General features: G+C 41.0%; 1 protein-coding gene across 1 annotated transcript; it reads right to left on the bottom strand.

Moving 5' to 3' along the window:
• Positions 1-373: 373 nt before the first annotated feature.
• Positions 374-8,189, bottom strand: LOC100267840 (flavonoid 3',5'-hydroxylase 2-like). The gene is made up of 3 exons (XM_010653372.2): positions 7,893-8,189; positions 1,737-2,024; positions 374-1,322 (listed from the first exon to the last, which is right to left on the bottom strand). Exons 1-3 carry the CDS (start codon positions 8,187-8,189, stop codon positions 693-695), a joined length of 1,215 nt encoding a protein of 404 aa, XP_010651674.1. The 3' UTR covers positions 374-692.
• Positions 8,190-11,660: the final 3,471 nt, after the last annotated feature.

Below are 11,660 nucleotides of genomic sequence, written 5' to 3'. Positions count from 1 at the left end.
GAAGAGAGATTTAAATTTGACCCTTGGACATAAATCGGACTTACTATAAGTTCACATGCCAAAAATAAAAGGATAGATATCTAAATGGTGGTTAGTTTCAACACAGCCATATATATCATGATAACTACTGGATTCAAGGTCAGCCACCCACTATAAGTTCACATGCCAAAAATAAAAGGATAGATATCTAAATGGTGGTTATGTGGTAGAGTTGGCATCGTACCAAAATGATGAACCAAGGGTGCTGAGGTCCCTGGTCCCCCTTTCATGACAATGGCTCTTTCGTGTCAAAATTGGGTATGAATAATTAGATTTGAAGGGGGTTAACATTAGACTAACGATCTAAGCCAATCCCATTCTGCAGCACAAGAAGTGAAAAGATGGAGATGGCTCTGACCATATATTTTTGAAGGATCCAAATATAATCAATCAAACAAAAAGAATCACTACATAGGACAAAAATACCCCTACTATTTACTGATTTGGAAGACAAAAAAACAAAAACTATAACCAAATCGAGCCTAAATCAATAGATTATGCATAGATGCATATGGCTTGGTGGTAGAATGAAACGACCATCTTTGAGCTAATACATCTTATACTAAGCCACAGGCATCCCAAAATATTTTCTACTTAACTGCATCCATGCCATATAGCAGCGAGGCCTGGGTTTTGGTCTGAGCGGTTTGAGCTCAGACTGCATACGCACTCTGGTGAAGCCTTGGTGTCACCATGGCCGAAAGAGAAACTGCCTTCTGCAGTGCAAGCCCGAAAGCTTCGTCCATGTTGATCTCAACTCCATCCGGCATTTTCCAGTCAAATGAATGTACCAACGTCCCTAAAATGTACTCAACCAGCACTATTCCCATTCTAGTGCCAGCGCAAATCCTTCGTCCAGCCCCAAACGGGATCAACTCAAAATCATTTCCACGAGGATCAATTTTTTCATTTCTTCCACTTAAAAACCTTTCTGGCCTGAATTCTTCCGGGCTTTCCCAGACATTAGGGTCTCGCCCAATTGCCCATATGTTCACGCTAAGTCTAGTGTTCTCTGGGATGTAGTAGCCGTTCACTTCACATGCTTGGGTTGAGACACGAGGAAGGTTCAACGGGGTGGATGGGTGCTTCCGGAAGCTTTCCTTGCATATGGCTTGTAGGTATGGAAGTTTTGGCAAGTCAGACTCCACGAGCCGCCGGCTCCTTCCAATCACTTGATCCATTTCTTCGTGAGCACGCTTGAGGATGCTCGGGTTTTTCAACATCTCAGCCAGAGACCACTCGATTACGCTCGATGAAGTGTCTGTTCCTGCAGTAAATAAATTCTAGCCAAGGAAACAAAAATATGTTCACATACTTGAAATTTATGTAATCAAACGCTATTGAAAATTGAGATCAATCATTTTTTGCATTAGCCCTAGCAAAAGTTCAAGTTCAAGGAAGCTGGTTGAAAAATCATGTAAACCGATTTTATAACATAGAGAAAAGCGTGTTTTGGTGCAGAAGGTCTGATCAGAGAACCAATCATTTTTCACAATTTTCTTGTGCCATGCAGCTGAGCATATGAAAACAACCATGCAAGTGGAAAAAGAAAAAAATAGTCCAAAAATAAAGAATAGTGATGTGCCCCTAAAATGGCTACCTGATAAAAACGTACATATCTAAAAGCAATAAAAGTGCTGTTTCCGGAAAGAAAATATCGGAAAACAAAATTGAAGACGAGCTTTAACTATGCATACCAGGAGGAGTGCTTTAATGTTGGTAATAGTGAGCTTCTCCCCTGTAGAATTTTCTTGGTTTGCCATGATTACGTCCAGAAAATCTGGGTTTCCCTTTCGCTCATGGGCTGACGCCGTGTGCTCCTCCATCATCTTTGTTAATAACCGGTCGAACTTCCTATGTAAATGCTTCATCCCGCGCTGGATCCCTTGGATGTCCAGCCATGCGATGGACGGAATAAAGTCGCCAATATTGAAGTACCCAGCAGTGGTCATGAGCTCCACCACCATGTCCTTGAACTCATTTGACTCAAAAAGTGCTATTTGATAGCTTTTAATTAATCCTTTTTAACACTTTTGAGTAGTAGTTTAGGCCTTTTAACTCAATTGGCATGTTAAGGATCCTTTAAAGCAATTTTGATCACTTTGTGCAAGTTTTGGTGTTTTTGATAGTATTTTGATCGCCAAAGCAAGTCAAGAATGAGGAGAGCTATGAGGAATCTTGGGCAAAGCTTAGAATTCAATTGCCAAGAGTGAATCCGGATTGCAAGGAGAAAAAGCAAAGAGGATCAGTCATGGAGCATATTCTTGATGACAGTCGTAGCAGCCACTTTTGGAGTACTTTCTGAAGTCCAAATGATGCAAGCTATATACCATTTCAAAGCTCAGGAAGTCAACACTCCAATGCTTCAAACGGTGTGCGATTCGGAATTGAAACGAAGAAGTTGCAGCCATTACAAGCCAGACACTCTAAAGTGTTGCGGAATCAGCCATGTGTTACGAGAATTTCGCAGCACTTTTGTACAGTAAGGTGTTTCTCCTTCTAACGATGCACGAACCATGCCGCGAGAAGGGAGCTGGAAACCTCAAGATGGAAGCCAACTTTGCAGCCTAGTGAAGATAGCTCGGTCTTGCAAGATAATTTCGCAGCCCTCTTGGGTGTCTGCGAAATTTCGCAGGCCTCATTTTTCACCTGCGAAATGGCTCCTGAAGCCTCCCGAAGCTTGCTACCGACATTGGGAGATATTTTCCATTAGATTTTTGTTGTCTAAATCCCAAAATACTCCTTGTAAACCACCAATTACATGATTCCTTAGTTTTTAAGTTAGTAAAAAGACCAAATATCTTTGTAACAATTAGTTTTATATTTTGTTGATATATATACCTCTCGGGAGCCTGTTCTCTAAGGGAAGAGTTCCTTCTGAAAACGTTTGGTAAGCAAGTAAAGTCTTGTCTTTCTACTGCCTTACCTTCTCACTTTGTATTTTCATTTTATTTCTAAGTTATGAATTCTCTGAGGAGTTTTCCCCAGAGAATGAGTAACTAAACCTCCAATTCCTTGGAGCTAAGGTTGCCGGGGAAGGTTCCAAGTGCAAGAATGCAAAGCTCTGTGGTTTTAGCTAGTAATGAAGAGGAAGTGAAATCCTTTAGTGATTTCAATGTTTTTAGTTAACTTAAAACACCTTAGAGTCACCTGGGCCAACACTTGGTAAGGCAAGTGATTTCCAACCGTGGAAATGCACTAGTTTACCCCTTGCGAGCCTCTGGTAGGTGACTTCAAGGTAGGATTTTCTGGAATTACCAACACTTGGTAAGCTTTTGGACTCCTAGGAGACATCCATTAGTTATCTCTTGCGAGTTTGTGAAGGGGAATCCAAGGTTAAAGATCACCTTGAATGGTAAGTGCTCGTGAGAGGCATGAACCATTGCAAGTTGTATCAGTGAGAGAATTAAAGTGAAATCTAATTGAAGGAGTCTCTGTACATCACCGGTTAGAGAATTGACTATAGGTTGAATCTCTAATGCGAGGAAATGAACCATCTGACCGGAGCTATGTCTTTTGCATGAGGAACCACCCCAGTGAACCTAAATCTCCAAGGAATGCTTTTCTTCCTAAATTATTCCAAACTTCTGTTAAGTTAGTTAGTTTAAATCTCAACCTTTACAAATCAAAGTTTGTGTTTTATTCCTTAAGCTAACCGTGAAATGAAACAAGACCAATTCACTTGGAATTGGTATCATTGATTGCTTGCAAATCATTCCCAGTGAACGATCCTAGAGCCACTATACTATAGTAGCTTTGTATTTGCTACCCTAGTGTATGGTGTTATAGGTATAAATTTTGTTGATCACTTCCTCAATCAAGGAGCACCAGCTGAACATAAATCAGCTGAGACACCAATTGGGCATGAGTCAAATGGCGCCGTTGCCGAGGATCGAACCCCAAATCAGATGGTGCCATTGCCACTTCCGCTGCTAGGGACGAATCAAATGGCGCCGTTGCCGGGAAGTGAGTGTCAAGTTCATTGTGATACCATTTTTTAAGCACTTGTGATTTTCATCACAAGTTGGTAAAGTTTCTTTCGCTTTACTAATTTTCATTCTTTCTTTGTTTATTCATAATCTAAGTTTATCTTTTTAAAATTTAGTCTAGTTTAATTTTGTTGTTGTAGCCCTGTTTCTCTTGTTGTCCTCTGTTTTTATTTAAGTTGCAGGTAGATACTAGTTGTGTATGCCCAAGTGGATACGAGACATTGGAGGAAGGCTTGTTAAGTGTGATACACCTCAAAGAGGAGAATTTGAGGTAATCTTGAATATCATGGAGGCTGCACCTGAAGATCAGCATAGTCACCAAGGTCGTCAAGACAATCTCAATGAATTCCGATCAATGAGGGACCGTATGCATCCACCTCGTATGAGTGCACCATCATGTATAGTGCCCCCTACAGAGCAGCTAGTGATCAGACCGTATCTTGTTCCACTTCTACCAACTTTCCATGGGATGGAAAGTGAGAATCCGTATGCACACATCAAGGAATTTGAAGATGTTTGTAATACATTCCAAGAGGGAGGAGCTTCAATTGACTTGATGAGGCTTAAGTTATTTCCTTTTACTTTAAAGGATAAGGCCAAAATTTGGCTTAATTCTTTAAGGCCAAGGAGTATCCGCTCTTGGACTGATTTACAAGCTGAATTCCTTAAGAAATTTTTTCCTACTCATAGAACAAATGGCTTGAAAAGGCAAATTTCAAACTTCTCAGCTAAAGAGAATGAGAAATTCTATGAGTGTTGGGAAAGATACATGGAAGCTATAAATGCTTGTCCTCACCATGGCTTTGATACATGGCTATTGGTGAGCTATTTCTATGATGGTATGTCATCCTCAATGAAGCAACTCCTCGAGACAATGTGTGGAGGAGATTTCATGAGCAAAAATCCAGAGGAAGCTATGGATTTCTTGAACTATGTAGCTGATGTTTCAAGGGGATGGGATGAACCAACCAAAGGAGAAGTGGGAAAGATGAAGTCTCAGTTGAATGCTTACAATGCAAAGGCTGGGATGTATAATTTGAAAGAAGATGATGACATGAAAGCAAAGTTGGCAGCTATGACAAGAAGATTGGAGGAGCTGGAGCTGAAAAGAATGCATGAAGTGCAAGCTGTTGCTGAAGCACCAGTGCAAGTGAAGTTGTGTCCCAATTGTCAATCATTTGAACATTTGGTAGAGGAGTGCCCTGCAATTTCAGTTGAAAGGGAAATGTATAGAGATCAAGCAAATGTTGTTAGACAATTCAGGCCCAATAACAATGCTCCATATGGAAATACCTACAATTCAAGTTGGAGGAATCATCCAAATTTCTCATGGAAGGCCAGAGCAACTCAATACCAACAGCCGGATCCACCATCTCAGCAATCTTCAAGTATTGAACAAATAATAGCCAATCTCAGCAAGGTAGTGGGAGATTTTGTGGGAAAGCAAGAAGCCACCAATGCTCGAGTTGATCAAAGAATGGATAGAATGGAGAGTGTGTTGAACAAAAGAATGGATGGAATGCAAAATGAAATGAACCAAAAGTTTGATAACATCCAATATTCAATTTCCAGGCTTACAAATTTGAATACACTGCAAGAAAAAGGAAGATTTCCTTCTCAACCTAACCAAAATCCCAAAGGTGTCCATGAAGTGGAAATCCATGAGGGAGAATCATCACAGGTGAAAGATGTGAAAGCTTTGATCACTCTAAGGAGTGGTAAAAAAATTGAGCAGCCAACACCCAAGCCACATGTTGAAAAAGAAGAAGAGATGAAGAAAGGGAAGGAAATGGAAGATAAAGAGAGTGAGATCAGCGAAGAGAAGAAGGACTCTGATTCAACAATGAAAGCAATTCCAGAGAAAGAGCTTCTGAAGGAAAAAATGCTGAAGAAATCAACTTTTCCACCTTTTCCTCAAGCATTACATGGGAAAAAGGGGGTTAGAAATGCAGCTGAAATCCTAGAAGTATTGAGGCAAGTGAAAGTTAATATTCCACTGCTGGATATGATCAAACAAGTTCCAACGTATGCAAAATTCCTAAAGGACTTGTGTACGATCAAAAGAGGGTTGACTGTAAACAAGAAAGCCTTCTTGACTGAGCAAGTAAGTGCAATCTTACAGTGTAAGTCTCCTTCGAAGTACAAAGACCCTGGAAGTCCTACCATTTCAGTCATGATTGGAGGAAAGGTAGTGGAGAAAGCCTTGCTAGACTTGGGAGCAAGTGTGAATTTGCTTCCATACTCTGTCTACAAGCAACTAGGACTTGGAGAGTTGAAGCCAACAGCAATCACTTTATCTTTGGCAGATAGATCAGTGAAAATTCCAAGAGGAGTAATTGAGGATGTATTGGTTCAAGTAGATAATTTCTACTATCCTGTAGATTTTGTTGTTCTTGATACTGATCCTACTGTAAAGGAAGCTAATTTAGTTCCTATCATCCTTGGAAGGTCATTTCTTGCAACTTCAAATGCAATCATCAACTGTAGAAATGGGCTTATGCAACTCACTTTTGGTAATATGACACTGGATCTAAATATTTTCTATATGTCTAAAAATCAAATCACTCCGGAAGAAGAAGAAGGTCCAGAAGAGTTATGTGTAATTGATACTTTGGTGGAGGAGCACTGTAATCAACATATGCAAGATAAGTTGAATGAAAATCTTGAGGATATTGAGGAAGGTTTTTCTGAATCGCCTATTGGGCTTGCTACTCTACAAAGTTGGAGAAAGATAGAAGAAATTCTACCTTTGTTCAATGAAGAAGAGGAGGCAGCCGCTGAAAAAGAAATTCCAAAATTCAATCTGAAGCCTTTACCTGTGGAGCTGAAATATACATATCTTGAAGAAAATAATCAATGTCCTGTCGTAATATCTTCATCTCAAACCAAGTCTCAAGTGAAGGATGCAAGCTTCAAATGGGATCCGGGCAAACTGAATCAGGAAGGGCAAAAAGTTTTGATGTATGACACAAGACTCCATATCTTTCCTGGGAAGCTCAAGTCAAGGTGGATTGGTCCATTTGTTATTCACCGAGTATATTCCAATGGAGTGGTGGACTTATTGAATTCCAATGGCAAGGATAGCTTTAGAGTCAATGGATATCGTCTTAAGCCGTTCATGGAGTCATTCAAATCAGAAAAGGAGGCAATCAACCTCCTTGAACCTCAAAAAGCCTAAGTGAAAAGGGTTTGCTGGACGTGGTCTTAACCACAGTCCAAAATTTTTGTAAATTTTGTAAAATTTTTAAGTTGTTTCCATACTTTTGATCTTAGTTTTTGATCTTAAATCATGTTTTTAAGTGTGTTTTAATTGTTTAAAATGATCCCAGGTGGAAGAAATTTCAAGGGGATTGAAAAGAAAAAAAATCGGGTCGAAATTGGAGCCGAAACAGAGCAGAAACAGGGGAAAAACAGAGCTCTGCGAAATTTCGCAGAGAGAAGGAAACTTCTGCGAACTGAGCATTTTGCTGCCAAACCATTCCGCAGCACTGTAGAAGCCTCTGCGAGTGTATTTTGCAGCTGCGAAAGTGAATTTGGCACACGAGTGCCACTTCGCAGTACAGTAGAACCCATTTCGCAGCTGCGAAACTCATTGCGAAATGGAAAAGCGTGATTTCGCACCAAAAGTCTCATTCCGCAGGGCATTTCGCAATTGCGAAAGTGGTTTTGGCACACGAGTGCCACTCCGCAGCACAGTGACATCAATTTCGCAGCTGCGAAACTCACTGCGAAGTTGCTGCGAAAATGGCAAGTTGCTGCAAAATTGGCGTTTTGTTGCGAAACTTAAACTGACCCCTGGGCTTCCGTTTTTCCTATTTATACCGGTCAAAAGTGCTGCAAAAAGGGTTTCAAAAATCAGAGCACCATTCTCGCAGCCCCTTCATCTTCTTCGCCAAGCCACGCCGTCCGAACCTCCGGTCGTCTTCTCCGTTCAGCAGCACCGGCTAAAGTTTCGGTATTCCAAAATGGCACGAACACAAGGGGCAAAGTCTTCATCCCCTTCGAATCGCAAAAGGAGTCTGCGAAAGGAGCCAAGTCCAGGTTCTGTTCCAGAACCTGCTCCAAAGCCTTCGCCGTCGAGACCAAATCCTTCTCCAGTGAAGCCGGCGCCACCAAAGCCGCCGGCAAGGCGATATTTAACAAGGTCAGGCGGTCAGCCATTGAAGAAGAAAACCAGGGTTGAGAGCTCTGAACCAATTGATTTGACTGAGCAATCCCCTGAGCAGTCCCCAAATCCTTCACTGGTTCAAACTCCAGTGCCGTCACCGGTTCCCTCGCCAATTCCCTCACCTGAAGCAACTCCAATTCCATCGCCGGTACCATCTCCGGCACCCCAAGAAAAAGCTCAGGAGCCTCAAGCGCCAATTCCAGAGCCCCAAATTGCAGCTGAAGCACCTCTGGAAGAAGTGATCCGAAGGCCAATGCTGCCCCAGCCCCCAATCGAAGGAAACTTGGATTGTCGAACACGGGCATTCCATTCTGAGCTTTGCTTCGATTTAACAGCATTCAGAGTGAGGCCAGAGCTTGCCCAATCCTTCCAGCTGCTGAGGAGATATCATATGGAGTATCTGCTAGCTCCAAGGGATTTTTTCTATCCCCGGGTAGTCACGGACTTCTACCAGACCATGACAACCAAAGAAGTAAGAAATCCAACCTTGATTCATTTTATAATTGATGGAAGACATGGTATTTTGGGAGCAAGACATATTGCTGAAGCCCTGCAAATTCCTTTTGAGCCAACCCAATTCGACAATTTTAAAGCTTGGGTAAATCCTACTGAGTTAGAGATGGTTCGCACACTAACCAGAGGAGCTGCAAATCGATCACATTTGCTGAGGGGGGAGCTACCTCTAGTGATGTTTTTGATTGATGCCTTTTTGAGGCATAATATCTATCCCCTGCAGCATTGGACCCAAAGAAGGGGAATTCTCCTGGAAGCCTTGTACAAGATGTCAGAAGGATTCTTCTTTGGGCCTCATCATCTGATCATGGCAGCCCTTCTCTACTTTGAGGAGAAGGTTCACAAGAAGAAGCTTTAAAGAGCAGATTGCATTCCCCTCCTCTTCCCACGGCTGCTATGCCAAGTTTTGGAGCATCTTGGATACCCCTCTGAGCCTCAGCAGGAAAGAAAGAGAATATGTCGTGAGCCATTTACCCTTGATAAATGGAATAATATGATGGCCTACAAAATTGATCATCCTGGGCAGCCTCAGCCAGCAGCAAGGAGAGCCTCCCCAAGACATGCACCTGAAGGTATAACACTTGCTACTCCTGCCATCCCTCGAGCTTCACCAGCTGCACCTGCTGCATCACAGCCATCCACATCAGCTGAGCCGAGGATGGCCATCCCTATATCCGAATATCGAGAGCTGTGCCGAGCATTGGAGACTCTTACAGCGTCCCAGAGCAATTTTGCTCAAGAGTTGGCAGCCATCAAAGCATGCCAGGAGCAGATGTTAGCCTCTCAGGCTCAACAAGCTGCCATCCTAAGGCAGCTTCAAGTCCATTTCGATCTACCACAAGCTGTAGAGCCCTCCACTGCTACTCCACCAGAGCCACACTCTCAGCCTTCAGAGTCTCTTCCTCCAGAGCCAGAAGCCCCAGCTGATCCACCTACAGAGGAGGCAGATCCTTCTGCTTAGCACCATCACCCCACTCATCAGACATTATATATATTTGCTATTTATGTTTTTATGCTTGTTTTGTTTTAGTTGAAAAGAAATCCCAGTATTTTGGTACTATATATGGGATTCCTTGTGTTACTTGTCTTTAGCATTGTAATCAAATGAACTCAAAGTAATACAAGTTGAATTTTTCTTGTTAAAAGTTAGCATTAAGTTATTATTATTTCCTTTTCTCACATATTCTATTCTTTTTGAAACATGTGGTTTTCCCCAATCAATATTCGAATTTGATATCAGCATGGAGGTACCACTTCCTCCCTTTTATTACAGTCACTCAAATCACATTAAGGACAATGCTCAGTTCGGTTGGGGGGTATGAGGAAGGAAGTAGTCTAAACCTTTTTGGTATTGCAATTATATTGGTTAATTAGTTGTAGTTTTTACTTTTTACTCTTGTTACTCTATTCTCCATGAATTTTGAGGAAAAATTTTCAAATTAAACCAAGAGAAATTGAACTGTTGTTTTTCACTTGACTTAGAGTATGGATTATGCTTACTAAAGTGGTTCAATTGTTGAAACTTCTACTGTAATTGAAGTTAGTTCTTCCACTTTAAGCTATCCACACACTGTGCACATTAGTTTCCGATTATAAGATGAAAAGCTATTTCCCTCTTGACTTAGGATAATTTTGAGACTTGGTATATTTGACCTCATTTGATAAAAATTGGAACACCCTGCAAAAGGCCAATGAGCCTTTGAAATAAAGAAAGTTGTTTGCTTGCCTTGAAACCCGAGCAAGGTCTGAGGGGTATATGGTGAAAGCCTTTAAAGCCTGGTGCCCTAAGCCTTAATTGGTTGGGAGTCACCGACCTCAATGCTCGTTACAAGGGTGAATAGGTAAAGTTAGCATATGGTAGATGCTTGGGTATTAGAAATTCATTCTTAAAAGTTTGGGGAAAAATCCGAGGAGTTAGTGGTTGAAAGATCCTTAAAACGTGGTGCCCTAAACCTTAATTGGTTGGGAGTCATCGATGGACCCCCATTACATGGACAAGTCAGAAAGAGTACCCCATAAAGCTACCCTGAAAAAAAAAAAAAAAAAAAAAAAAAAAAAAAAAAAAAAAAAAAAAAAAAAAAAAGATGAAAGTGTGTTCTTTTCTTATTGATTTTGGTCAGTTTGCTAAAGTGTTGAAAAGAGATAGGTTGGGGGGTGAGACTAGTTTAGCATATTATTCTCGGAATCTAAGGAACCAATACACATAGATTTTTGTGGAAGATTGAAGTTTAGTTCTTAGAAAGTGAAATGATTTTAAAACTTCAGTTTGCATAATGCACTCCCTTGATTGACAGTGTTTAGCACAGGTGTTATGACTCTTGTTGAGATTTGGGTTTGTATTTCTTTAATGATTCATGTGAGAAGTAAATCATCATGCCACTTAAGAATTATTTTCCTTTAGCATGATGTTGTAAATTTTAGATTAGTTTGCTATTTATTTTTATTTTTCTCTCCTATATTGCTAAGGGACTAGCAATATGTCGGTTGGGGGGAGTGATTACTACTCAAAAAGTGTTATTTGATAGCTTTTAATTAATCCTTTTTAACACTTTTGAGTAGTAGTTTAGGCCTTTTAACTCAATTGGCATGTTAAGGATCCTTTAAAGCAATTTTGATCACTTTGTGTAAGTTTTGGTGTTTTTGATAGTATTTTGATCACCAAAGCAAGTCAAGAATGAGGAGAGCTATGAGGAATCTTGGGCAAAGCTTAGAATTCAATTGCCAAGAGTGAATCCGGATTGCAAGGAGAAAAAGCAAAGAGGATCAGTCATGGAGCATATTCTTGATGACAGTCGTAGCAGCCACTTTTGGAGCACTTTCTGAAGTCCAAATGATGCAAGCTATATACCATTTCAAAGCTCAGGAAGTCAACACTCCAATGCTTCAAACGGTGTGCGATTCGGAATTGAAACGAAGAAGTTGCAGCCATTACAAGCCAGACACTCTAAAGT

Source organism: Vitis vinifera, chromosome 6 (genome assembly GCF_030704535.1).
Source record: "Vitis vinifera cultivar Pinot Noir 40024 chromosome 6, ASM3070453v1".
NCBI lineage: Eukaryota > Viridiplantae > Streptophyta > Magnoliopsida > Vitales > Vitaceae > Vitis > Vitis vinifera.
This window is presented reverse-complemented; position numbering and strand designations above follow the sequence as displayed.